Below are 28,000 nucleotides of genomic sequence, written 5' to 3'. Positions count from 1 at the left end.
ACATACACAAAGGAGGTTTAAAGGGCATCTCCTGGTGCAGGTGGGAGCAAGGATCTGTCCCATCAGGGGGGATCGTGCTGCCCTGAAGTGCAAAACAAAGGAGCTGGGGTTTGCTTTGCAAGTTTGTGCCTATGCCACAGGAAGCCAGGTTGGAAAAAGCAACCAAATGGCTCAGGTGCGGCCATCAGGTCCCATGCAAGGGATGGGTACGAGGCCGGGGTCTGGGGACGGAGACAGCTGCAGCTGCAGCCCCCCGGCCACCCCAGCCCTAGTGCTTGCACTGCACCAGCAAGAGAAACAAAACAAGCGCCTCCAGGGAGTGTGTTTGAAAAATACCAGGTTTTATTAGACAAGACGATGTTCAAGCTGACGGTTTTATCCCAATGCACATGATCATGGGCATCTATGTGGGCCTGTGTCCCAGCTCCCCCGCTCTTGCAATGCTCTTGGATGAGACACTCACTCCCCAGCACCACAGATGTGGGGGCTTGGGGTTTCTTGGCAAAGTGAAAAGGTCTCTCTGCTCCCTGTTTCCACCCCCAGATTCCCAGAGCTCTCTTAAGAAAGCTCGGAGAGAGCTGGGCAGGGGACCACAATCCTCTTGGGACTAACGGCCACTTGGATCCATGGGAGAGAAAACATCTCGGTGTCAGCATCTCCCCGAGGCAGCGTGTGTGTCACAGGGAGCAGAAAACAGCCTCGGCTTCAGACAACCGCTGCTATTGCTTTGGAAACAGAACCTTAACATACAATATTGGGGGAGGAAAAAAGGTTATGGCCATCACAGAGGAGCCCATCCAGGACATGGGGTCCAGGGCATGCAGGTGCTGAAAGGAAGAGAAAGGAAGGACAGAAGGCAAGGAGCTGGAGAGTAAAGTAAAAGAAGTGGAAAACAGGGAAGGGATGGGCAAATGATGGGAGCAGCCTGAGAGCAGAGCGATGGTGCCTTTGGGTTCAAGGCCATAAGGGAGAGTTACGGCTCCTTCCTGGGATGGGGGCCCTTTCCCTGCGTTCCCCAGAGCCCACAAGCTTGACAGGGCAGCAACGAAAGAGATGGCACAACACAGCACTTGCAAATAGAGATGTTTGATGGCCTTTGCTTGCCATGACAGTGACACAGACCATGATGACAGGGACAGTGACAATATTAGCACATTTCTGTCAGTGTTTCTATTCCATTATCTCTTAAGAAAACTGTGCAGACCAACCCAGCGGAGGAGTGAGAGGCGAGGAGGAGTGGATGAGGCAGAGCGGGATGCCAATGAACAACAGGATCACGGACAAGAAGGAAGAAGGAACAGCAGCGGAGCGGGGCAGCAGCTCTGAGGCAGGTTTGAGACCTCATGGCACTGACTCACAAGCATATCACTCCTCTCCAGGCTGCTCTGGCTGCTGCTTTCCCTGACACTCTGCTCGCTTTCACTCATACCTCTGGTCCTCGCTGTGCTGCGGACAAAATCCCTCTGCACAAGCCATGCCCCCTCCCATGTTTGGATGTAAATCTGAGTCTTGTCTTCATTAGTTCGAAGGCAGAGTCCTATGTTGAAGCAGGGGCAAGGAGCATGGAAGTTCCTGGGTTGGTGTCCCCCCAAACTCACCTGGACTTGAGGCAACCCCTTCTTCACAGTGCCTGGCCTCAGTGCCGGGGGACGTGGAGCTCCCATGGACCTTCTGCCCTAGCCTATGTCCCGTTGGGCACGTGGAGACAATGGGTGATGCCCTTCACAGCTTTCCCATCACAACAGAGCCTTCACTCCCAGATTTCTCTTTCCCTCTTTCGTTCCTTTTGCCTTTTTCTTGTCTCAGCTGGCACATCCACGTCTTCTTGTTCCTGTCAAAGCTAAGTCCCTCTGCTCCAGAGGTTCCCTGGAGAGCAGCGCTAGCTGCGGTCATTTGGCAGGACGAAGGAGAAAGGACGTTCAGCAGGTCACCAGTGGGCTTCAAGGCGCCAGTCTCCATCCAGTCCAACATCTGCCTCTTGGCTGATTCGTGCTTGGCTTGGCAGCCAGCTGTGCTGGCCGTGAGGGCCAAGCGATGAGGCCACTCCTAAACCTCTGGCTTTCACTGACAGGTTTAAAGGTCGGCTGTCCATGGAGAACCTTGCCCTGTTTGGGTACTTCCAAAGCAATACCCCTTCTCCTCCCAGGACTAAGCGCTGGCATGCAGACATGAGCCAATAAGTGGCTAAAATGGGGAAAGTTTGGCAAACAAGCCACAAAAGCCTGCCTGGATTGTCCTGAGGAGAAGAGATCAGCAGATGGGCAAAAAGGATATGGCTGGTGACCTGCCTTCTTCCACAGAGCACAAAACCGTGGGGCTCTGACTGAAGAAACAGCAACTTGAACAACATCAAACTGCCAAACCCTTAACCCTGGGATCCCTGCTGATTCACAGGTTTGACTCACCAGCACAGGTTTTTGAGGTTAATGGCACACGCAAGCACCAAGTGCCTGTCCCTCTGCTGGCCCAGGGAGAGCAAAACCTGCTCACAGCCCCTTGAGGGAACGTGTGATTTGGGGTGCGGGCCCTCCTCCTCCAGCACAGCTCAGCCACTGCTGGCAGCTTCTTTCTAGCCCACTTCTTCCTCTGACATGGAGTTGCAAATCCCACCACAGCTACCTGTCTGGAACTACAAATGATCCTGCAAAAGCCCCTTCTTAAGGCGAACACGCAGGTGAAGGCTGCAGAATTTCAACTCAGCTGTTAAGTGAAAGGCGAACTCACCAGGCGACCTAAAAGTCTTGGAAAGAAAAACAAGATCAATATTTGCAGAGATTCATAGGATGTTTGTGTCTGAAAACAGCTGGGACCTGGCCTCACTTTCCTTGCCCAGCACTTTTTACTGGGGCTCCTGGTGATGCCCTGGTTAGTGTCACCGGTCTCCCCTGTGCTCTCACACCGTGCCCCCATTCTCCTTCCCTGACAGCTTTGGGGATGCAGAGGCTGAAATTCCTGTTTGCGCACTTTTGGCACCAGTGAAAAAGCAGCTACAGTTCTAGCTCACGGTGCATTGCTCATACTTACAGCTTAAACATTGCCTTCTACTTGAAAGAACAAAGATAAAATGACAGGAATTCACAGTTTTTATTCTCTTTCTTATGCCCACCCATCTTCCCCTGCCATCGACGTCAATGACTCAAAGTCCTCATCGTACAGTAGCCTCTGCCAGTGTGGCACTCAAAGGGTTAACAAACCACGGCTTCTTGGACAGATAAGACATAAGCTCATTCACCAGTAGGAACACGTGGATGGTTGTATTACAGAACACCTTAGGGTTTCCTGTAGCGATTCTTTGGGGTTTCACCACAGCCAGTGATGTCACAGGAGAGAACGTTGGGCTTCTTCCCCAAGCCGATGCTTCCCAAGAGATCGGGAAGCTCACGAGTGATGGCCTTCTCGATCTTCTCTAGGAAACACCCTCCCATGTAGGAACACTGCTGAGACAGCAGCTTAAAACTGGTGATGGGGTTGATTCCAAAGAAGTCCTTGTAAGCCTCGCGGTTGGGGAGATCAAATTTGCTGACATTGGTCTTTGCCAGAATGGACTTAAAGATAAAGAACTTGTCAGGATCTTCCACAATGTCCCTGAACACCAGTTCTCCATCGCTAAAGAAGGTCATTTTGTCCTTGTAGGTCTGTAGATAGCGATCGACCAAAAGGGCGTGGATGCGCACCCGGATGGCGTGTTGGCGTATGAAGGCAATCTTATTTTCCATCCTGTTCTCAATCACCTGGTTGAGATCTTCCAGGAGTGATATCTCTTCTTTGAGAAACAGGTCTTTGTGGGTATCCGGATGGTACTCGTGGGGCCAGAAGGAGCTAACGTACACCCTGGGTGGCTCCGTGACGTTGATGAGAGGAGCCAGGCTCCAGAATAAGGCACCGTAGACCCTCATGAGCTCCTGGGTAGCCAGACTGTCAGCTTTGTTCAAGATTATTCGAATCTGAGACTCACGACCCTTCAGCTGGCGAAACAGCATCTCCAACTCTAAGCCCACATCTAGCTTTGTAGGGTCAAAAACAACGAAGATGAGATCAGCTCTGTCAATGAACCACTGGCACACGTCGTTGAATGGGTAACCTTGAGGAGAGGAAAGAGAAATCCAGCAGAAATAGCCAGCATAGGATTAGTCCTTTCAGGTCAAGGGACAGATAAAGCTTGATCCTGCCATGCCTCACACCCTGTCTGGTTTGGACAGGGTGTGGGACACGGCTGACTTCCCATGCAGCCCAGAACCTGTTTCTCGTGCTGAAAACACTTGAGAGTTTCTTGGCATGAAAACCCATCCCTGTGTGTCTGGGCCTGCAACTACGTGTCTCCCTCAGCCTCACCTCCAAACCTTCCTTCTCCTTGCTGCTGGCCAGATTCCCACTGCTGCTCTGAGCAGATATTGGCCACACCATTGCTTTCCTCCAGTGGGCACCAAATGGGTCAAGAAGCCCTTCTGATCTGTCCTGGCATCCCAGGTGCTGTGAGGACGGACTGGTGCTTCTCTAGGTCCTGCTATAGCACCAGCCATTGGCAAAGCTGGCTCCAGGGGTGACAAACAAGGCATTAAATGCTAAGCTGAGGCAGAGATTCATCAGCCCAAGGAGTCCCCAGGAAACACTTTGCCAAAATGCCTATCTGCCACACCTCCAAACAGCAGAAACAGCTGCTCTAGTTGGTGATACTTAGGTATGTTCCTCAGGTCTCAGCTGCTGCTGCCATAGCTATGGGCGGCCATTCGATCTAATGCAAGACCCCTTTGTTAGCCTATGGCTCTTCTCTAGAGTCCCTTAGATGAACCCAGTAAACTCCTACCTCGTTCTTGCTGCTTGCGGTTTTCAATGATGCCCGGTGTATCCACGAAGGTGACTCGCTCCAGCAGTTTGTGGGGCACCTCAATCCCTATCAACTTCTCCAAGAAGTTCTGCCCGAACTTCTCCAGGGGCGAGAAGGAGCGGGCACTGTCGGCAGCCATCACGATGCCCTCGATGGTCTTCAGCTTGGGGCCGTGCATGATGACAGTGAATTCGGAGGTGGTGGGTTCTGCCCCTGCCCAGCAACAAGAGGACCAGCAGAGCTTTGAAATCCATGCTGGGCAATGGACATGACAGGGCTGGCCTGGGACTAGCCGGGGAGCTCAGGAGCATCGCTCACTTGCCAAGAGATGCTGGGGGAAGGCAAGCAGCAGGGCCATGAAACTCTTGCCAAACCTCTTGAGAAAATGCTAGCAGGGCTGTCGGTCAGATTGTTCTGGAAGTGATCTGACTGCACAAGGTGTCCTGGAGAACTACCTCCCGGGAGCCCTCATCTCCCTGGTGCAGAGCTGGCCATGGGCAGCTGCACTCAGCTGTGAGATGGCATCCTTGGGAGCAGGGAGGAGGGAAGGGGAATGACTGCTCTCCGGGGAGGGTGAATTAATTAGCTCCACATGAGGAAGGAAGGGGAGAAGACAAGAGTGAGTTGCCCTTGCGATGTGACTGCTGCTCTCGTGGTCAGGGTTGGAAGCAGTGAGCCCTGTGCTGCGGGATGGGGATGCTCTGGGATGGGGATGCTGTTGGGTGAGATGCCCACCGTCTCCCCGGGGAGGGGGGACAGGCCCTGGGCCACGGTGGGGAACCTCTCCCTCCTATGGCACCGCCGCCAGGTGGCACAGACCAGATCGTAATGGCAGGATGGAATAGACGTGGCTGGGAATTGCTGAGCGCACGGACGCAGAAATGTGGGTGCCAGCACGCCCTGGGCAGAGCCGGGAAGGAGGGGTGAGCATGGTACCTGTGTAGAGCTGGTAGGGAGTGTCATCCAGCCCGAGGAGGTAGTTTATCATGGAGGATTTGCCGACGCTCCATGGTCCCAGGAATAGCACCATTGGCTTGGAAGTGATCTCCCCATCTGCGGAGAGGGGAAATAACAAGAGGAAGTGAAGAAACAATAGCTGTCGCCGCCACACGATTAACTCCCGGCTGTAATGAGCATCCCATCTGAGCGGCCCGGCGGCGCTGCCGGGGAAACAGCCACCCTTTTGGGGCCACCAGCCATTCGCGAGCCAAGGCATTGCCCAGCGACAGGCCCCAGTGTCTGCAGGAGCAGGATGTCACCATGCTCTGCGGGACACCCCACCTCGCTGCAGCAAGAGCGAACCTTCTCTGACCTTCTTTGAGGTTGAGCCTTTCTCAGAGCACAGGAGGACCTGAAGGTCTTTTAAATCTTGTCTCGGTTCTGTTCTGGTTTAGCTGGAGTGAGTCTGGGGCTGGCTGCTGGGGGAAGTGTTGTTTGAAGGCACCTGCCACAAAGCATGGGACATGCGAAGGAGGTGGCCATGCCACAACCAGGCAAATGCCTCATGCAAAAAGAGCTGCATGGTTTAAGGAGCAATACTATGCTACGGTGCTGGGTAAGCACGATGCGAGCCTTAGGCCGGCTGCCTGCATTGCATTTCCACCATACCCTGGCAGGGATCTGCCCCTGGGCCGTGGCTCCCGGTCAGGCAGAGCATCCCTGCCTATGTGTGGGCTGGGTGGGAGGCTCCATCCCGGTGTGGGGAGGGCAGGCTGGGCAAACAGCCCTGTGCTGGGCTTGGGGAAAGGCAGGAGGAGAATGAAGTACAGTCCCCATCCCACACTCTTCAAGTCCTGCAGTTTGCTAAGGGGCTCAAAGAGGCTGGTGATCATGGAATCATAGAATGTCCTGAGTTGGAAGGGACCCACAAGGATCATCAAGTCCAACACCTGTCCCTGCATAGGACAAATTCACACCCAAAATTCACACCATGTGTCTGAGGGCATTGTCTAATTGCTTCTTGAACACTGTCAGGCTTGGGGCTGTGACACCTCCCTGGGGAGCCTGTTCCAGTGCTCCAGCACCCTCTGGGTGAAGAACCTTTTCCTCATGTCCAACCTAAACCTCCCCTGGCGAATCTTCCTGCCATTCCCTCGGGTTCTGTCACTGGTCGCCAACGAGAAGAGATCAGCGTCTGTCCCTCCTCCTCCCCTTGTGAGGAAGCTGTAGCCGCCATGAGGTCTCCCCTCAGTCTCCTCTTCTCCAGGCTGAACAAACCAAATTACTTTCTAAATCCTTCACCAGCTTGGTGGTGGCCCGTAAGGACTTGTCCTGATGCCACGCAATCGGTCTGGGAACTCAGAGGTCCCCGGACACTCAGAGCCACTGCCCCGGGAGCCATCCCTGCTCAAGCAGGACTCGTGGCAGGCACCTGGCAGAGCCATAGGAGCCCCTGGGCTGTGCCAGCCCTGAAGATGTGCTCAGGAGAGCCAGCAGCCTGCTGGTCAGCTCGAGCCCAAGTCAGGCCAGAAATGGAAGTAAAAATTGGATGAGAGAGTTCTCATTAGTGGTAACCTTCCTCATCCCCATCCTGCGCTCAGGGTGGGAGCGGGTCTGTCCCGCTGCCAGCAGGAATCCATCCATGGGAGGGGCTGGGAGCCACGGGAGGAGCTGGAGCTGCTGTCCCATAGCCAGAGCTGAGCCTTCCCCACGGCAAGGAGATGCCCTTGAGGGACCCGCGCTGCCCTCGGCACCCTCTCCTGGGCCCCAGTCCTAAGCCAGAGCTGTTTTCCCTGCGGTGGCTGAGAGACCCCGCTGCTCCATGGCTGCTGCCCACGCAGGAACCGGCAGCTTTCCAGCAAGCTGGGGATCCATCTCCAAGGCAGGGCAGCTGCAGAGCCCATGTGGTGCTGAGCTCCTGCTCCTGAGGGTGCTGGAGGGCACTGCATGTCAGCTCTGCACCGAACACATCCAACCATGGGTGCAGGAGTCAGGCAGGACATGTCGGCCGCCTCCTGCCTGCACCTGCCCATCGCAGGGCCACCATATCACTGCTGGCGAAGGGAATGGGCTGGGGACATCTCTCCATGGGGCATAGCTGTGTCCATGCAGCTCAACCCTCCTCCCCAAAGGAGGGTGGCCACATCCAAACTCGGGGATGGCCCTGCTCGCTGCCTGCTCCCTGCCTGCAAGCTGCAGGGATCCAAAGTTTTCTTCTCATGCAGGACAAAAACAAATGTTGAAACTTGGATTTTCATTACTAATCATTCCTCTGCGCCACTCTATCATTGCTGCTCTGTTCACTTGCTGGCTTTAATTGGGTTTTGGATTATTATTATTATTATCCCCTGTGATGTTGTGCCAGAGGTTTGAGGCGGGTCCCCGCGTGCTCTTTCATAACACGTTCCTGGCCAGGCGTGGCCGTGTGAACACAGGCAGCCCATGTGCCCCGGCTCTGTTGCATGTCCCCGCCTTTGCCCCACTGTGCCGAGGTGGGCAGGGATGCAGGCAGCCCCCCAGCCAGGTCACCAGCATGTCATCGAGCCCATCTCCACTCCTTGCTTTGGGAGCTGGCACCAGACACTGGCTCCTTGCAGCACTCCAGGTAACAGAGCAGCTCCAAGGGTGTGAGGCCACGCACGGGTCATTCTTGCTCCTGCCCAGGGACTGGGAGAGCAGAGAGCATCTCCCACCCAGGAGGGTGCTGGCCTGACATCTGTCCCTGTTACGTCCCCCCCACTATGTCTGTTCAGCACCCCTGTGCGTCACCTTGGTGGTCGGGCTGGAGAAAAGAGCCAGACCTTGCCGGCTGCAGGGCAGGGATGGCAGTGGCTCCATCACAGCAGCTCTCTCCAGCCACCCTGTGGCTGCTTGCTCCCAGCCCAGCCTGACTCACTCCCGGCTCAAACCCGTCTCTGATCAAGCTCATCCCAGCTCAAGCTCATCCCGGCCCAAGCCAGGCATGTCCCAGTGGTGTTCACTGAAGCAGTTGCATGCTGGTGCGTGATCAGGCCCTGCCTGTGAGCAGGAGGGTCCTCAGACCTTACACCCCTTCATCTGTGGTCCTGCTTAAAACACAGCAGCCTAAAATACAGCTTCTCTAAGCTGCCAGGTTTTCAGGGTAAAGAACATGCTGTGATCTGGCAAAGCACCAGGCAAACAAGGCCAGGAAGGTCATGTCTCCCTCTGCAGAGCCTTCATTTGTCTTGGACTGTTCAGTTCTGGGAGTAGGAGCAATCTGAATGCCCAAAAAGGCTTTTTTTTCCCAGAGCAGTGGCTTCTTGGAAGGTTTTTCCATGTTGCTTGCAGCACCAGGCTATCCTTGGGTTTGAGGACTGCCGTCCTTGGGTTTGAGGACTGCTGCTCTGGGGCTGGGATTAACCCTGGGCTGGGTCTTCTCCCTCCTTGTCCTCAAGCCCAGCAGAAGTGCCTGGTGTCAGCTCACCCCACATTGTGCAAGTCTGTGCCGAGGATGCTACACGAAGTGGAGGACGCAGCTCTCCTTGTTCAGACTGAGCCACAGGCACTAAGGTCTTGCTCTGCCCTCACACCACCCAGGAAGGCCAAAACACCCGGGGAGACTCTCCCAACACTGCCCACGCTGCCACCCCACTCCTGTACCCCAAACACTGCCAGCCCCTCTGCCTACAGCACAGATGAACTGCTCCGCAGCCCTCGGAGGGGTGGCCGAATTGCTCACGGAAAGCCACAAGTATCCTCACAGCACGTGTGCCCGCAGACGGAGGGACAAGCCACACGTGGCTGCAGATTGCCTGCGCCTGCCTCCGCGCCCTGCTCCCCGCGCACGTACGCCCACGCAAGCAGCACGCACGCACGCGTCTGTGCGCCTGCAGCTAGAGATGCAGATAAGACAGCTATCGAAATATGCTATATTTATCTACAACCCTCTCTGCTGCTGGCACGCTGGCACGACACAGAGCCACAGGCTCTCCAGGCACTGGTAGGGCTCTACTGCATCCGGGACAGGGGTGCAGACAAACCCATTTCTGCAGGATCCGGCAGTGGGGCCATGGGGTAGGACATAAGAGCCAGAAAATGGGATTTCCCTGCCTTATATCTCAGCAGGGACATCGTCCCCATGGCCCAGCACCGGACCCAGGGGAAGAGATGGGAGTTGGCTGGTGCTTCTTGGCTGATCTCCCATCTCCTGCTTCTCCAGGGGGGGCTGGCAGCACACCCCGAGCGGGACCGGCAGGGACAGGAGCCAGCTCTGGCTCCCCAGGGGGCTGAGGCCACCGCACAGGGGCCAGCCTGTGTTACTGGGACAGCTGCTGCGGGCTCATCGGCTTAAAATGCATCCAGGGGGGATCAAGGGTGGACATTTGGGAAAGTTTCTTCATGTAGGAGGGTGAAGGGTGGGAAGAGCTCCCCTGCAGAGTGGGTTATCTGCTGGGCTCCTCCAGTTCATGCCATGGGTGGTAGTTCAACCCACAGGTCCACCTCAAACACCTTTGAACCATTGCTTCAGGAATATGCAATCTCTTGAGGATTAACCCGAGAAGGAAAGGTGTCAAAGCCTGGGTGAGGTGGAGATGCACAGTCAGGCCTGGGACAGACAAGTGCAGTGACACGCGTGCCAAGCTCTGGCAGGGCTGGGGACAATGGCTCCCGCAAGTGCCATGGAACACCGATAACGGGTCTGCTTGGTGCTTGGGCAGTGTGGTCTTGTTGGGGCAGGTGAACAGGAAAGCTGGAGGCCAGCGAAGAGCTTAGGCAGCGCTGGCAGCATGCAGGCAGCAGGCAGCAATACCAACCTGTGGCGGAGGAGCCCAGGGTGCGTCCGGGGTAAGCTGTTAGCAGGGGACACGGGGAGAGAGAAAAGGTACCGTGAGTCGAAGAAGGGACGCGGCTGCCTGGATCTGGCCCAGGCGGAGGAGGGAGCTCAAGACTGGCCCTGGCCTTCTTGTGGGCAGGAAAAGCCAGAGATGGCCACCATTCCCAGCAGCAGAGAAGGAGTTACAGTCCGTGAGCAACAACACCCACAGCTACCAGGACAAGCACCAAACCCCAGTCTGCCCGGCACACTGGGGATGGGGTTTGGGGGAGCAGCCCCAGGAGAGCTGCTGCATCTGAGGCAGCACCCCAGCCCTCCTGCCCCACTCAGCAGAGTTATTGCCTTCCCCAGCAATGTTCACCAAGCAAATGGAGCCCAACAAGCCGTGGTTAGGACAGCAACGAATCCCAACAAGTGTCCTGACCACCCCAGCAGTGTGGTTATCCATATCCAGCCCTAGAGTGACTGGTGATAGCCACTGGGAGGTCATTCCCTACACAGGGACACTTGTTAATTGGCACATATACAGTAATTAGGGTCACCAGCATGCACCACAGACTGGCATGACTTCACAGCAAGCTTCCCATCACCAGACTGGGAGAGTCCCTCACCCCTGAGCTAGAGACAGTCCCTCCAGGGTGGCTGTGCTGTGGCCAGGCACACAGACAGACCCAGCTGGAATGTGCCTGCACCCACGTGGGATGGCAGAGCGGAGACGCGGGAGGGTGGCAGGCAGGGAAAAGGAGATGGCACCTGCCAGGCTTAAACATGCTGTAAGTGGAGGGTGTGGGGTGAGTTTTCTGGGATGCAACCTGACAATTCAGAGTCTTGGGTTAAGGGTGGCAGCTGCAGCTCCCCCAGGACAGGTGACACTCAACTACACGGGTGTTTTTGCGAGCTGCGAGGAGCAGAGAGGCTCCTTGGCTTACACCGACTGGTGCACTCAAGCAGAGTTGATGGGAGGGGAGACAAAATGGAGGGCTGCCGTGTAATGGAGGGGTGAAGGTGCTTGCAACAGCACCCCTCTATATTGGCTTACACCTCCAAAGGTCACACATATTCCATGACAGTCCTGCCCTGCTGCTCTCCCAGCTGTCCCGCTCCTCCCAGCCAGCTGAACCGGCAACTCTGCACACTCCAGCCTCTCCCCTGCCGTGGAGGAGGACACAGGGGGAGAGCCTGGGGGCATCTCCCAGCTTGCAGGGACACCACCATTGCAATGAACCCACGCAGGACAGGGTCACTATGCAGAGGGAGCAGTGAGAAGGCTCCCTGAGCCCCACTCTGTCCTCACCTGCCTTGTAAGGTCAAAAGGGCTCCTTGGGCCAACTCCCTACCTAATTTGCAGGTTTCTCTAATTACACTTCTAATAGGGGATTTGGACAAGTTGGATCTGTGGGTATTAAAGGCAAACTGCTGGGCCTTAGGTTTTCAGGATGGGGTTGTGTGTGCCAGTATTGGGGTATCAGAGGTGCTTTGAGGAGTCTGGTAGCAGGAGAAACATTTCTGAGGGGAGTGTGGGCAAGACCTCTCATGGTTGAGCCAAGGGCTGTAGGCACTGCAGTGTCCATGTGCCCTTCCCTTGGGGCCAGGAGGCTGTGACTGTGGGTTACCAGCTCTGGGATTGCATCTGCACTGCTGGGAGGGTGCCATATGGGACACAACAGAGTGTGCTGGGAGCTGACCTGGAGGATTGTCAGCCTGAGGAATGGTTCTTCCTCATGGTGAAGTGGAACAGACCATGGAGTGTTGCAAGGTGAGGCTGTGAGGAACACTAGGTCTTGCTGTCTGTGGTGAGTTCTGCTCAGGAGCTGGGTTTGAGAGGGGCCTTGGGTTGGGAAAACACAAGGGCTGGTGCTTGTTTCCTCAGGAGCTGGGAGGGAAGAAGCCATCGGTGGCCTGAGAAACACTTGCTCCCTCCTGAGATGGAGCAGGGAGGTGGCTGCTTGGGTCTGGGGTGGCTGAAGCACAGGGTGGGGTGTCCTCAGCAAGGAAACAGGTTGTGTACTGGGAGCTGAGTCTGGAGGCTGCATCAGCTGGCAGTGAACAGTAAAGTGAGGATTAGAGGCTGGGAGACCACCAGCTGCCCCTGTAACCCCACATATTCTCCTAAACAGTGTCCTGTGATTTGCTGACAGTAAATGCTGATGCTTGCTTACACTCCCACCAACACAGACCACAGCAGCTTGGAGAGGAGGTCAGGGTGTTGCTGAATTTGTGAGCTCCAGGATGGAGACAGTTGGGACAGGGCATGGCTGGGCTGTCCTCACTGTATGGTGCCAGATCTAAGAGGCTGTAGGGACAAGCACCGGGGTGCTGACACTGCTGCTCCTGCTGCTCCTCTCCCAGGCACGTGGCAGTGCTGTGCTGGCTGTGTGAGGGAGGGGACAGGCCAGCACACCAGGTGTGTGGCAGCAGCTGTGGGGTGATGATCTGTGGGGCACCCCTCCCATGCTGGCTGCAGCATGGCATGTTGCTGTGACCCCCAGATACCCTCTCACATGGCAAGCGGGTTGTGGTCCCCAGCTGCTGGCAAGGAGCACAGAGCGAGGCAGGCAAAGGCAGGAACATGGAGCTGGCTCTGGGAGGCATCTAGGCACAGCTTGTCAGACCTACAAATGCACCCTCCAGAACCCCAATGGGTGGGTGGTAGATGATGTCCAGGGTGCTCTGTGTCTTGATGGGACAGGACCTGGACTGGTGATGAGGATTCTACAGCCCTGTTCCTGCCCCATGGGTCCCCCATGCTTCCCACTGGCTGTAAGCTGGACATGGGCTGGCTGGGTATGGAGATGCTCAAGCCTGCTTAGAAAATGTCTGACGTGGATTTAGGAGTTGCATTTGGGCTGCAGTGGGAGTACCTGTAAAACAGGAGTGCTGCTCTGAGGGGATGAGTCCCAGGGGTTTGTCCAAATAAATGTGGGACTCATGCGCTGGTGGACTGGGGCCCAGCTGCAAAAGGAAGGTCTGTGTGGAGGGTGTATCTAGGTCCTGTCTCACCAGCAGGGAGGGCATGGCTCCAGGGTGTGTGAGGCTGGAAACCCAGGGAGGGAGGCAGAACTTCAGGACAAGGAGGGACCCTCTCATGAGGCTGCTGTGGGCATGTAGCCCTGGGACACAGGCAGGAGGGACTCCAGCATCCCCTGCCTGCCCAGCCAAGGCACAGGGGACATCTGGCCCTGTCTCAGGACAAGGCTTGGGAAGGGGCTCACGGGAGAGTGACCCCAGTGAACAGGGACCTCAGACTTGGGCTTGAGCCATCTGTGCTTGGAAAATGAGGCTACTTGTGTCATACGGGTCACAAGAGCTTCCTGTAGTTTGTCAGCTTCTTGGGACCAGTGCTGCACTTTCCTCTTCTGGAGGGACACGTGCTACTTGGACTCAGCCTAAGGCAATGACTGTGGCCACAGGGACCTGCTCACCTGATCCAATGTGTCTGTGATTGCCAAAGGGTGGAAACTCTAACTCCCAGGATGAGTGAAGGCTGCTGAGCTTGAGGAATACCCTGCCCACATGGCTGTGTCCCAGGAAGGATGAACAGGAAGGATGCCAGCTCCAGCCACCCCCAGGAAGCTCAACCCCAGCCTTGAGAGGTCCTAAGCCTCCTTGCCAAGCCTTTTTCCCTGGGCCATGATCTCTGCTTGGCATGGATACAGGGCACTGATGCTGAGCAGGTGGAGGACCCGGAGCAGGCAGGGTTCAATGCTCAGCCTACACAGATGGTCCTGACAGCAGATGGGCTAAGGCAGATGCAGGAATGCCTGCCGCTGGGTTCACTAGGGCGCGTCCTCTAAGCCCAGCATGTTCACGGCCTTCTTGGGAAGCTGTGAAGTTAGAAAAACTATCCGAGCCTTTCCATGATCTGCTTTTCACACTGTTATCTGCATGTCAATAACGTGATTGTGCTGGAGACCCTGCTGCCCGTGGCATTACCTGTGATCTCGTGCTGCCTCAGCTCGTTGTATCTGTAGGACTGCTCCAGGGGCTTGATGGAGGAGTGGTAGATCTTCCTCAGCCGCTGCAGTACTCCTGCAAGGGCAGAAGCATGTGGATGAGTGAAAGGTGAACCACACCACCCTGGTTGGATCCCTCTTGGGTAAGCTGCTGGGCATTCCCTGCAGATCTTGAGGGTGACTCAGCTGTGGACCAAGAGGCTTGGCTCACAGCTGAAATCTTGGCCAAACTAATCCCAGTCATGCATTTTTACGCCCCTCCCTGCTAATGTTTCCTGCTGGGCACTGTCCCCATCTGCTGCTGGTCTTGCACGTGCCAGCCACTGATGGAAGGAACATCTCTCATTAATGTTGTTTAGCACTCAACACCCATGAACCTGAAATCCCTTCACCACAGTGCCAGAGACCCATGGCACAGTCCTTAAGCTGTTGGCTTGGAGAAAGAAGAAACTTTTTCCATAGCAGCTTTCATCACTTTCTTTGCAGTCTGGACTGCCCATGGGGTCAGAAGAAACAAGCCTTATGATAGCAAAACCAAATAAGTAATTGGAATCAAAATCCAAACCCTTTATTGCAAGTTGCCCTCAGTTTCTCTGGGCAGCAGTGTGGCTGGACTGGGCTGATTCGTTATCTTCAGTTTACAGCCGCTCTACCCTCCTAATTCTTGTATGCCCTCAGAGCTGTCTTTAAAACACCTGAAATATGTCAACCCAGGAACAGCAAAAGGGCTGTTATTGAAAACATAGTGTCGCTGGACCTTCAAAAAGTAAGGGTAAAACCAAAACACTCTAGAGGAGGGAAATCCCATCCACGCTATTGGTGCAGCAGAAAGGTATGGAGCCTGTCCCGCAGGGACAGGGATGGGATAGACCGAAGGAGCAGGACATGCATGGCTTGGTGCCACCCAGACCCCCTCACCTGAGAAATCATCGGCAGGCTTGTCCTCGTTCAGCTTGAGGGTGTTCTCCAAGTGGGACCGGTCACGCTTGGTTGGCTCGCTGGTATCTTCAACCTCTTCTGGAGGAAAAAAGCAAGGAGATCTGTTACCGCTGGAGGAGGGAATCTGCACGGGAGTTCACACAAGCTACTGCTAGGGAGAAAGAACAGGGGAGCACACACACCTCGAGCCCACAGACCCACCGCGGGCTTCAGCAGCCACCGCTGCTTTTGGCACGCCGTGCAGTTTCTCTTTTGCAAAGGCTCCTGGAGGCTGCCAGGGCTGTGGCCGCTGGGGGAAACATCGTGGGCAACTGCTTGGCCCTGAGGAGGGGCCGGCGAGGGAGGCAAACAGTGTCTCCCCAGGGAAAGCAGGAGCTGGTGCTCGTGGAGAATGCAAAGGACGTGCCTGGAAGAGGCTCCTGGGGCTGGGGTGCAGCACAGGGCAGGAGCACATGTGGCACCTGCTGTGGGACAGGGCCCCTGCCTGCCCCGGCGCTTCCCCCGCAGCTGCGGCTCCTCCAGGGCTAAGCCTCGACTGTGAGTGCTCTCTGCTCTCCCTCTCTGTCCTCCTCCCCCAAAAATGACCCATTCAGACAGAGATGTGAGGGTATGCAAGACCCAGTGTGGCTCTCAAGAGACTGGCTGCCTCTGCTTTGCCAGTGGAGTCTTTTCCTCCGGCTTCTCCCCACTCTGCTCCCACATCAGGCGGGAGCCCTCTGTGTGAGGCCATGGATCAGAGTGGCCCCGGGGACCGAGCGGCTCCATGCCAGGCCCTGGGAACATGAGGTGTCTGCCTCCACCTGGGCTAGGCACCCCAGTGTTTCCAAAATGGGGAGACAGAGGTGTCCTCGCCCCAGAGGTGCTGGCACGCCAAGGGCCCCATGCATTTCCATGTGCTTTTTGATACTGAGAGCTGGTTTGGGCTTTAGGAGGGATCTGGGGACAGGGCTGGGGACAGATATGTGGTGACTTGCTGGGCTGGGGACACCTGGGCCATGTGGAGCACAGCCAAATCCTGGGGCTGTACTCAATGTCTCCCAAGTGTTAGGCTGAGGAAGACCTTTTGACTTGCCAAGTAAAGCCACCAAGAGCAAACTGGGTTTCCCTTTCAGCACAATTGTGAAATTTTTGAGCTGGGACATTACAGACGGAAGCAGAAAAAGACTCGGCTGGGTCTGAAGGTCGCTACCCAACCTGTGGGCCAAAGCCCACGAGCGTTTCTAGGAAATTGTGATGGGGGGTGTCTATTCTCCTTAGCTAGCCTGCCTTTCAGTGACCAAACGCTGCTGGAGCCAGTGCTTTGGCAACTCATCAGTCTGAATCCCCCTTCACACCTTCCCCATGAGGCAATGGCTGGTGGACAAGAGACCCACCAGCCTGGGCAGTGTCCTGCCCTTGCACCAAGAGAGCTGGTGGTCTGGAGGACCCTGAGGATGGAGGATAAAGAGCCTTTAACTGATCTGTGAGTGCTGAAAGGAGCCTGGGGGACAAAAACCTTATCCATGTCCACAGTCCAGAGGAGAAATCATGGGCTTAAAGTGCAGTGAGAGAAATGTTTGCCAACTTTGGTATCGCTGCCACAAGCACCTGCATTGCAGGCGTCTGTGGGCTCCTGCCTGCGCCCTCCATGTCCGCAGCCGGCCCAGCCGTGCAGCGGTTAGGGGCAGGCGTGGGAAGCACAAGCGTTAGGAGAGGGCCATGCACTAGGCGCAGTTTAATGTGCCAAGCTCAGCTCTGCCAGGGGTTGATAGTAGGTCACTCTCACTGCTACAGCACACCAACAAGAAAAGACTCCAACCTATCTGGCCACGTGAGGGCTTGGTGGCAGCAGGCTGGGTGCTGTGGCCAGGTGGGCTCTCCATTTCTGCCAACGCTGGCTCATCTGCAGAGAGTTCTGCTGCTGGTGGGTCTTCCACCACTTGTAGGTTTTCCACTACTGCTGGCAGGTCTTCTGCTGCTGGTGGGTTTTCCACCACTGCTGGTGGGTCTGCCACTGCTGTTGGTGGGTCTTCTGCTGCCGGTGGGTTGTCTTCCACCCCTGCTGGTGGGTTTTCCACCACTGCCGGTGGGTCTTCTGCTGCTGGTGGGTTTTCCGCCACTGCTGGTGGATCTTCTGCTGCTGGTGGGTTTTCCACCACTGCCGGTGGGTCTTCCACTGCTGGTGGGTTTTCCGCTGCTGCTGGTGGGTCTTCTGCTGCATCCCTACAGGGTGGGTGACGGCAGCTGACAGGGCCATCCCTGGCTTCTCTCTTGCTGGCAGCTGCTGGTTCACCACTGCCCTTATTGCCAGAAGCATCGACCACTTCCTTGTCACTCCCTCCATCTCTGTCCTCTGGCCCTGCTGGCCCAGCACCATCTTCCTCAGATTCTTTCTCCTCCTTAGACTCGCTCTCCTCCTCAGACTCTTCCTCACCTCCATCTTCCTCAGACTCCCCACGTTCATCTTCCTCAGACTCCCCCTGCTTGTCATCTTCCTCTGAGCTTTGTTCACCTCCTTCCTCTCCCCTCTTTGGAGCAAACACTGCTCCTGTCCCATCTATTTTCTCTTGCCCAGGCTGCCCCTGGTCCTCAGAGGCTCCTTCCTTGGTGCTGGGCTTCCCATCCTCCCGGGCAGGGAAGCCATCATGTGGCGCAGGCAGGTGGTTCTCTTCATGATGTGCTGCCTCAGGGGCACCCAACGTGGTGTCATCGCCTGGGCCCTGCGGCTCTCCAGGCCCCTCCTGGCCCTTCTCCATGATGGTCTCCTCTGGCTGGCCATCCCCTGGCCCCAGGTCCCTGCTCGGGCCACCCACGGGCACGGGCTCTTCCTCCCCCTTGCCATGTCCATCTTTGATGACACTGGGCAAAGAGGCGTTGATGGGGCTGCCATCTTTATCCTCGTCAGGGCTGCCATCAGCTGCCTTCTCCTCCAGCTTGGGCTCTGCAGCCGGCAAGGGGCTTTCGGCAGCGCCGCCGACATGGTCCGTGCCGGGGCTGTGCCGCTCTAAATGACGAGAACAGCTCAGTCAGTCTTACCCGCGCCAGAACGTGGCTACTGGGGCACCTGCTGACCCCCCGTCAGCTCCAGGAGGGGCTCTGCGGGAGGATCTGTGGCTGTTACCATGAGGTTTAAACTCTTTCCTAAACCTTCTCTAGTTCCAGCTTAATTTCCTAGCCCTGTTGCAAGAAGCTGGGTGCAAAGAGGTGTTTGTGGGGGGGCAGAGCAGATGCTAGCAGGGGCCCTATGGCTGCGCCCACCATGGCTGCCTGGGGCCGTGGCTGCCACTCGCTGCAAAGCGCTGCAGGGAGGCGGCAAAGCAGCCCTAAAAAATGGGGGGAAAGGAATAACGGAAAGCATAGCTCAAAGGGCTGTGGGTACTTGGCAGGTTAAAAGGGTTCCCCAGCCCTCAGGAGAGTGTCACCAGCGCTGGCCATGGCGGGTGGCTGGGTGAGGGGAGGAGGAGGATGGGGTGAGAGGGAGGAAGGGGCAAGGGGCTCCTTGGTGCAGGGCAGGCGAGTGCAGGCAGGGCCTGACCCTGGCAGCAGGGCTCAGGAGCTATTTATTGTGAGCATCCCTTCACTAGGAAAGCATTTGCCGTGCTGTACGGCTGGCGGGGACACAATGAGTTTGTTCTGTGGCCCAGAAGAAACCATCCATATTTTCCATAGGCCTCCAACTGCAATTTAACATTAGTCAACGGGTGCCAAAAATAAAAGATCACCAGCTATACTGTCTCTGTTACAAACAGTTGCTGCTAGTCTAAATAATCCCCCGAAACGTCTAATGCCTGCATACCAGGGAAGCGTTTCAGAGGAAAATAATTCCTTTGTACTCCAGCTGGCAAGCAGATGACAACCAGGAAAAAATGCCACCTCCACCCGGTCGTGGGGAGGAGAACGGGCAGCACCAGGCATGGGAAGCGCTGGGCATGGGCAGTGCCGGGCACAGGCTGCCAGCCCTCTGGCTCCTGCACCATGTCCTTGCCAGGGAGCCATGGGGCCATGTGTCCTGCAGAGCATCAGCAGGGCCTTGCCGGACTTGGCAAAGCCACAGCGCTGGGGCTCACTGGGCTCAGCCATGGGGAACCGCGGTGGCCAAGCACTGGAGGAGCCAAGCCAGAGTCGGCACGATGCCAGCCTCAGACCATGCTGCCCACTGTAAGCCAGGTTGCCATGGCCAGGGATGCACCTGTATCTGCGCCAGGGCCGGTGGTGCTGTTAGCTGGGATTTGGGTGGCAATGGTGGGCTCACACTGGAGGAGGAGCTGTGCCAGTGGCAGGTGGCTGGGAGGGCTGGCGTGTCCCTCAGCATGCCAGGATTTCCAGTCACTCTCATCTGCAGCCTGGCACAGCGGAGCTGCCACCATCCCGCGGGCCCTCGCCCTGCCGAAACCGGATGCACAGGTCACCCTCGGTCTGCCCTCGCCGACCTCCCCCGTCCTTTGCTGGCATGTGTTTCACAGGTGACTCCAGGCTCCAAATTAATCCCCCAGCTGGAGGGAGACAGGTCCTGTGCAGCTCCCACCTGCCTGCCTCCCCCCTGGAGCATCCCTCTCCTTCAGGTCACCTTCCCATGGAACTCCTCAAGGTGCCCAGCCTGCCGGGAGCCACTTGAAGGGGAACGTACTATGTCTGAACTGCAAAGTCCCGAGTGGCTGGGGGCCAGCGTGCCCCTGCCTGGCCCTGGTGGCCTGGAGACCTGCCTGGGTCTCCTGAGGGTCCCCTCGGCCGATGGGGACAAGGATATTCTCAGCTTGTCCTCGAAATAGCTGGTGACCTGGAGGGCTAGGAGGTGAGCACAGCTTCTCAGGCAGGCATTTGGAGAGGGTCAAGGCAGGTCTGGGGAGAGCAGGGCCAGGCAGAGGAGACACTGTGCATCCCAAGGGCTTTGTCTGGGGTCTGTGTGTCCACTCTGACACAATGCAGGGGAACAGAGGGGTCGTCACCCACCATGGCCAGGCACAACGACAACCCCAGTGCCCAGCATAAACCTTCTCTTGCAGGAGAAGGGAAATATTCCCCAGACACTCTGACTGGGATGTCCCTGACAGTGTGCTGGTCACGGGCTTTATTTCCTGTGACCTTTAAGGTGTTGTACAAAGTCCCTCTCCCCTTTCCACCTCCTTCTCCCTTCTGTTTCCCCTACATGGTCTTCAAATCCATCACAAGGCGAATTGTGCTGATCTGCAGTTGGCCGGCCGATGAGCAGTGAAATGGGCCGAAGGTTATGGGCTTAACACCCTCCATGCGCCTGCTTGAGGCTAAAAATATGGCGCAGCAACTGTACGGGGGAATCAGAAGGGGCAGCTCGGTGGAGTGTGAATGGAGAAGCACCAGCCCCCCAGGCCGCTGGCCCCAGCCTGTCACCCCACTGCCAGCCGAGGGTGACGTCCGCACCTGGGGCCTGTCCTGCGGGTCCCCGTGGGCTCCCGGAGGGAGGGGGGACAGCTACGTTGTAAAGTGACACCGGGGCTCCCCTTGTTCATGCCCTGCATTGTGCCAAGTGGCTGGGGGGCATCGGAGGGGAGGCATGGCTCCCTCCCCTTGGGGACCTGGCCTCCCAGAGGGTCCCCGGCTTGTGGTGCCCCTGCCCACCCCAAATCTCATGCCTGTCTGCAGGGGCTGGGAGGGCTGTCAGCTGCCTGGGGACCCCTTCCCCAGCAGTGACAGCACCCTGGGGTGCAGCTGTGGGGTTGGAGAGCTCATGGTGAGGCTCTGTGTGCCACAGGATGCCACGGCTGGTTTGCACCCGGGAAAAGCCCATGTGGAAAGGATGGGGATGGCTCCTGGGGGCTGAACATCACCCTGTCACCATGTCCCTTCCATCCTTGCATGGGACCGTGTAGAACAGTAACACCCCGCTGCTGAAATGGGTCCTCCAGGAGGGACAGCCCCTCAGGACGGCGCCAGGGCCCAGCTAGGAGGGACAGATGGGCACAGGTGGCCCTGGGAGGGACACTCTCCCCCTCCAGTAGAAATCGGAGCCCCGAGCGTGGGGCCGGTGATGTGCAGCACGGCAGGGATGGCTTTTCGCACGCCCCCTTCCCCTGCCCAGATCCCGGCCCCTGCAGTGCACAGGGGAGTTATCCACTGGCTCCTGCAAGTCCTGCTGTCCCGTTGTCCTTCCAGTGGGGTTTTGGGGGCAGTTTGCACTCCAAACCTATCTGTGCCTTCCTTTTCAGAGAAAGGCAAGGCTGAACGGAGCCCAAAGGCTGTGCTTTGTTCCGATGAAGCCCCTTAAAACCCCAAGGAAACTGAACCCAAAGGCGCTGCAGCATCGTGACACTTGGTCCTGCTCCAGGCAAGGGTCAGTCCCCGCCTGCCCAGCCATCGGCTGCCGTGCGGGGGGCTGCTGGGGAGGGGGTGCAGCGCCTGGAGATTACGATGCTCCGTGCTGCTGCCAGGCAGCAGCCTGGCTTCTGGAAAAAGTAAGTTGAGATGGATTAGCCCCATGAGCCTGACCTTTCTGCAGCAAGTAACCCTTCCCAGGCAGGAGGTAGGGCCAGGGGAACCTGGGCTCAGGCCTGGGCACCCCAGCCTTGCAGCTTGGTGATTAACCGGAGCACGGCAGAGGACAGTATCTCCTCCCTGCCTCAGTTTCCCACTCTGTGCCATTCTGGCAGAGCCCGGTGCCACTACTGAGACCTGTGGACAAAGTGCCCGTGGTTTATTGCCCACATTTCACACGGCAGCCCTGACACAGCCAGCGCAGGTTGGAGCCTGGCTCTAGCACCAGTTTGGAGTTGGCCAGGCCAACACCTTCACCGACTGGGAGAGGAAAGTATTCCAAAGCAGCTCAAGAAACCCAGAGAACACGAGAACAAGGCTGGCTGAGGATGGGCTTGGTTCTTCAGACCCTTGTGCACCACAAATCCCAGGATACACAACCACAGTGTCCCATCCCAGAGGCACCAAAGGGATTAAAACCAGGCTCGGAGCTTTCTACATGGAGATGGCAACAGGGAATCACTTCTGCAGAGTGCCTTTTTTGCTGTGTCCCCACAGGGTTTTCTCCCTAAGATCTGGAAGAAAACCTGAACTCTTATCTTGCAGAAGACAAAGATCAGGATGGTGGAAGATAAAGCAGCCACCACTCCCTGACTGGGAGACATCTGGGTCCGCAAGTGAGCAGACAGCAAGAAAACAGTATGTGTATCAGCACAGGCAAATATATTATATGTTGAGGAACAACTACCCATGGTGTCCCTTGTGGGGCCTGCAGTGTGGGAGGATGCTGAAGGACCTGAGGGAAGTGCTTTGCAATGGCTGGGGCTGGAGGAGCCCCTTCATCCCGAGGAGGGACTCCTGAGAGGTCCTACTGGTCCTGTCCCCAAGCCTCCAGCAATGGGAGGCTTCACTAACCCACCCCAGGGCTTCCTTGGTGGCCCAAGGGACATTCTCCATGCACTGCATGTGAGTCTTTCTGGGTGAAGACTCCCCATCTCTCCTCTTTGGTCATCCCAAGGATTCTTGCTCACCTGGGCAGGACAGGGAGAGCCCTTGGACTTGTCAACCTGGATTTTAATGCCTGATGATCCACTGTCCCACAATATCCTCAAATTCTTGGGAATGTCCAGGCAGAGACACTGCCCAGCTGTGCTCAAGCAACAGCGCCCAGCCCCAGGCATCTCAGCATCAGGTTGGGGGATCCCAGCTCAGCACAGGGACGGGGCCATGCGGCTCCGAGCCCTTTTTCCTGATGTGTTAACATGAGCGGGGAGGTAGGCAGGGACAAGCCACACACCCGGCTGGCACTGGGGCTGTGCTGCTGCTGCCAGTGCCCCAGTTTGGCTCAGGATGCCCGGCTGGAGACTCCCCGGCCCCTCCGCCAGCCCCCACCGGCACACGAGCTCGCTGGCTTCCTTGGGCTGTCGCTTACAGGGAAATGTCCCTGCGGGCTGAAAATAGCCTGGCGGAGCCCTGCCAAGGAACCAGCACCCGCTGCTATTCCTGCAGCGCCTGGGGAAGGGCCATTTTATGAGCAATTCAGTCACTCTTGGACCCACCGGCTGAGCTGGGGTTTCCACACCCCGGTGAGCCCATGCCCCCAGTGCAGGGAGCTGACGCCTGCGTGGGGCTGGCGGATCGGCGAGCAGGGGCACAGCAGGGACATGGGGACATGGCAAGGGCACAGCCCACCAACTGTTGTGCACGGGCACAGCGCAGCCCTCCCAGCCCCATGCTGTCCCACAGCGATCCGCTGGTACCCCTGTGCCACCAGGGCCATGCATGAGGGGGGTGTCCCGGCAGTCCTGCCCAGCTGTCACCTACACCTGGCCAAGGATGGCTGATGGGAGAGAGTGTCACCATGCGGCCAACCTGCCTGACATCTGCTTTGCTTTGCTCAGCCAAGACTTTGGGAGAGTTGGGGCGCCCATGGGGTGTCCTTCAGACAAGGTACCAGGGATGTGACAGAAATGTAGGTGACACACATCCTGGGTGATGGGAACCACCCCAAGACACCATGAGAACACAGAGATGGAGCCCATCACGAGGTGACACCTCCCAGACTGAGGCAGGATGAGGAGTCTCAGGGGTGGTGGCCTCCACTTGCTGTCATCAGCGGAGGTCTGTGCCTGCGCCTTAGTGCCCTCTGTGCTTGCTGCAGGAGGGTGCCAGCGTGCCAGGGCTTTCCTCAGCTCCTCACCCAGCTTGGAGGTGATGAAGACACAGCCCATTGTAGCCCTCCCACCTAAATATGTGATGGCTGCTGGGGGCCAAGGGCTCCCCAGAGTGAAGCTGCTGAGCGCAGTGGCTGGGCACTGCCTCACCAGCATCCCCATGGCCCATTCCTGGTGGCTGCAGGGACTCGCCACAGTCACCTAGCCTGGAAGAGACGGCCAGTCTCTGCCCGAGGTACGAGTACAAGGAGGAGACCTTGCCCTGGGCAGGGATGGGGCAGCAGGTGAGTGCCCTTGCACGGAGCCATTGCCCAGCCCTGCGGTGGGCGTTGGCCTTTGCCAGGGCTCCCAGCTGCTCCGGTGAGCTTTGCCAGCTCTGGCCATGTTGACCACAGGCCTTTCCCACCCCCTGGCCTTTAGGAACGGTGACAGGTCCCAGCAGCCCCAGGTGTTACCAAACCCTCGAGGTGCTGCAGCTCTGGCAGCATGTCCCAGTGCTGCTGTGCGTGGCAGAGGGGACAGTGCCTCGGCCAGGGACCCAGGGGACTCTGCTCCCTCACAGACAGCCATGGGGACCCTCAGGGACCTGGCAGTTTTCCTCAGCCAGGGGCATCACAGCTGGAGGGGGGATCCAGCTTTGCCTGTCCCATGTGTCCCCATCCTCCCTGTCTGGAGGGACACTGCGGCCAGAAGCCTGGCTGGGCTCTAGCAAACTCCAGCTGCAGATGCTCTGCCATGTGGGGCAGTGGCCTTCCACTTCCACGCTCAGCCATTACCTGCAAAAACCAGCAGCTTTACCCCAGAGATCACCCACTGTGCAGAGGTGGAGGTCAGGATGGTTAAACCAGCTGTGCCCCTGTGCGCAGCAGGAGCCTCCCAAACCCTGCCCTCGCCTCAGTGACCGCACTCCTCTGTGTTACATCAATGAAACCCATCATTCCGCACTGGGGTTCCCTTCCTCTGGTCCTCTTCCCCCACTGGGGAGCCTTCTCCTCACCAAAGGGGAGTTAAATGGGAAGACAAGGCCCCAAAATAGGAAAACTCTTTCTCCGAGCCATCTCCTGCACCTCAAAGGAGCCTGGCTCTGAGAGCCCCGCTTGGGACCAAATGGAAAGCAAAACTCACGGTGCAAACTCTACCAGTCCCTGTGGAGCAGAAACATGTGCAGGAGGTCTGCCCCTGCTTGTACCTTTTTCCCAAACCTACAGGACCAGAGTGAAACACAGGTCTCTCCTAATAAGCAGGAGACGCTGAGCGTGGGGACTCAGGGAGCTCCAGCTGCTCCTCAGAGCCAGCTCTGGGGCTGCAGATCCCAGCACACCTACTGCCGCCAGAGCTTTCTCCAAGACTGGAGATCCTGGCATGTGGCTGAGCAGGGTGCTGGTGATGGGGTGCCCAGTGCCGTGGCATCCTCTGTCTGCCGCAGCTCAGGCCGTGCCAGCCTCCATGCCAGCCTCGCCAAAAGCTGGTCCAGCAGTCACCCACCATGGTGATAAGCCTTCAATGTCCCACAAGCCCACCAGCCCAGCCTGGGGTGGCACCAGCCATGCCCGTAGAAGACCTTTCCATCTCCTCCATCCCCAAACCTGACCTGTGGCCCCACAGAGGTCACCCTACCACTGACGGGATGTGTCACTGTCCCCAAACCCCATTTATTAGCGAGAATGGTCCAAGATGCCCTTAAAAGGCCAAAACTCGGCAGGGCCAGGGGTGCCGGTGCTGGAAGGCGGCAGCTGCGGGTGCCCGTGCGTGGGGCCATGGCGGCGCAGGGCGGGGGGGACTGGTGGCCCGGGGGGGGCCAGGGCGACTGCAGGGAGCACAGTGTCCCCTTACACGGCTGTTTCCATACTTAGCCGCCCCGCTCCCGGCAGCGCGGCTGCCAGAGCCCGGCCAGGCAGAGAACCAGCCCAAATTAACTCAAGGGCAAGCAAAGGGTATCGGCGATGCCGCCCCACCATGCAGCCCCGAGGGACACCCAGCCAGGGACAGGGGTGCTTGGTGGTGAACAGGACAGGCTGGGGAAGGGGCTCTGTGGTCACTCAAATTGCTGTCTTGCTTGGCAGGTCCTTGGGTGGGGGGATGACCCCCAGGGCAAACGGTCCACCCCATCCTGCTCCAACCACAGGCTGCCCCAGCACCCTGGCAGGCCCCCCACATCCCAAAACAGAGCCACTTCAGCACCCTTGGGTGACACTGACCCCAGGTGTGTTGGCAGCAGCACAGCCCCTGCACCCACACAGACCCCTGTCCATGCCCCCACTCCAGCTCACAGCACCCGCTCTGTTTCCCTGGGCATTTTTGGGGTGACTCTGCAGCCCTGGCACAGCTACTGGGAAGCCCAGATGACTGTACTCCCACCACCTCGTCCTGGCACCCACCCAGCCCTGGGGTGCTCAGCTGGGCTCAGTGGGCAGCCCAGAGCCCCACTGGCACCCACACTCCTGTGGGGACCCACAGACCCCTTGAGCACGCACAGCTCCACGGGCACCCGCAGCCACATGGGGACCCACAGCCCCATGGGGACCCGCAGCCCCACGGGCACCTACAGTCCCATGGGGACCCGCAGCCCCACGGAGACCCACAGCTCCACAGGCACCCACAGCTCCACGGGGACCCATGGCCTCACGGGGACCCACAGCCACACGGGCACCCACAGCCCCACGAGCACCCACAGCCCCATGGGGATCCACAGTTCCACGGGCACCCCCAGCCCTGTGGGGATCCACAGCTCCACGGGCACCCCCAGCCCTGTGGGGATCCACAGCTCCACGGGCACCCCCAGCCCTGTGGGGACGCACAGCTCCACAGGCACCCCCAGCCCCGTGGGGACCCACAGCCCCACGGGGATCCCCAGCTCCACAAGCACACACAGCCCCGTGGGGCCCCAGCCCAGCGGGTGGCCGTACCTGCAGTGCTGAGGAGCAGGAGCGAGGCCACGCAGCAGCAGAGCAGGTTGAGGCCCTTCATGGTGGCTGCCAGGAGCTCCCTGCTGCTCGCTGCCTCTATTTATACGGCGACAGCAGGCGCGGGGCAGGGCAGGCAGGGCGGGCAGCGCAGGCAGCTGCTGGAACGGCCAGCACAGATGCTGCCACCGCCGCCTGTCCGCTCCCAGGGGCCCTGGGGATGGGGACAGGACACAGCGGCAGTGCTGCAGCACTGGAAAACGCTCATGTCAGGGATGTGGTGGCATGAGACACCTCCTGGCATGGGGTCCCTGGGGTGGCACTGCCCATGCGGGTGTCACCAGCTCCATCACAGCATCCCGCTGGTGTGGGGCAGTGGATGTCCTTGGGCTGCCCTAAGCTCCTGCAACTCCTTTTTGGCTGGAGCAGGATTTCACAGAGGGGGAGAACCAAGTGTCATGGCACCGTGGTGTCCCCCATCCGTCCCTAAAGCAGGTGGCCCCAGGCACCTCATCCTGGGCTGATTTGGGGCACCCTCGAGTCACAATGGGACACCAACCCAAGTGATACCACTCGCCCCATAGGCAAGGGGACATGTCCCCTCTATGCTGGTGGTGTCCCCAATGCCACCAGCATGGCACTGGCTGCATGACATAGGGGATGGAGGTGGCTGGAGGTGCAGAGTCACCAGTTCCCATCATGCTCACGCATGTGGGATGGCCACCCAGAGCTGTCCCCAAAGCCTGGCCATGGTGGAGGGTGTGTCCTCAGCACTAGAGGATTCACTTTTGGGGGGCCACGATGCAGCTTTTTCTTGGGGAAGGGGCCAAACCAGGAGGAAAACAACAGCCCCAACACAACCCCATGGAGAGTCATGGGGAGAGATGGCTGCCCCCCCAAGCCATGGGGACACTCCCATCCTGGGGCACCGTGGGTGCCATCTGCAGGACAGGGCAGGCACAAAGCCTGACCCCAGCCCCCCACAAGCTGAGCCGCCTCACTAAAACCAGTCCCAGACCTCCCGCTATCCCAGAGGTGAGCTGAGC

The 28,000-nt window shown here is 58.0% G+C and overlaps 1 protein-coding gene across 3 annotated transcripts; it reads right to left on the bottom strand.

Annotated features, from left to right (window-relative positions):
- Positions 1-320: 320 nt before the first annotated feature.
- On the bottom strand, positions 321-27,066 carry SRL (sarcalumenin). 3 transcript variants are annotated; one of them, XM_065645142.1, is made up of 8 exons: positions 26,958-27,065; positions 17,250-18,434; positions 15,431-15,529; positions 14,493-14,588; positions 10,540-10,575; positions 5,762-5,878; positions 4,805-5,038; positions 321-4,081 (listed from the first exon to the last, which is right to left on the bottom strand). In XM_065645142.1, the coding sequence occupies exons 1-8, from the start codon at positions 27,016-27,018 to the stop codon at positions 3,270-3,272; spliced, it is 2,640 nt and encodes an 879-aa protein (XP_065501214.1). In that variant the 5' UTR covers positions 27,019-27,065; the 3' UTR covers positions 321-3,269. The 3 variants fall into 3 exon arrangements, with proteins under 3 accessions (XP_065501214.1, XP_065501216.1, XP_065501215.1); XM_065645144.1 differs by lacking the exon at positions 17,250-18,434 and having other exon boundaries at positions 26,958-27,066; XM_065645143.1 differs by lacking the exon at positions 10,540-10,575.
- Positions 27,067-28,000: the final 934 nt, after the last annotated feature.

The sequence above is a fragment of the Caloenas nicobarica genome, chromosome 14 (assembly GCF_036013445.1).
Source record: "Caloenas nicobarica isolate bCalNic1 chromosome 14, bCalNic1.hap1, whole genome shotgun sequence".
Classification (NCBI taxonomy): domain Eukaryota; kingdom Metazoa; phylum Chordata; class Aves; order Columbiformes; family Columbidae; genus Caloenas; species Caloenas nicobarica.
This window is presented reverse-complemented; position numbering and strand designations above follow the sequence as displayed.

Excerpts from the sequence above, each read along its gene's own strand:
- SRL (XM_065645142.1), bottom strand. The coding sequence starts at position 27,018 with ATGAAGGGCCTCAACCTGCTCTGCTGCTGCGTGGCCTCGCTCCTGCTC. Across the intron at positions 15,530-17,249 it reads GCCCTCACGTGGCCAGATAG|AAGAGGTTGAAGATACCAGC; the intron begins GTTGGAGTCTTT and ends TTTTTCCTCCAG. Across the intron at positions 4,082-4,804 it reads CCGCAAGCAGCAAGAACGAG|GTTACCCATTCAACGACGTG; the intron begins GTAGGAGTTTAC and ends CCTCTCCTCAAG.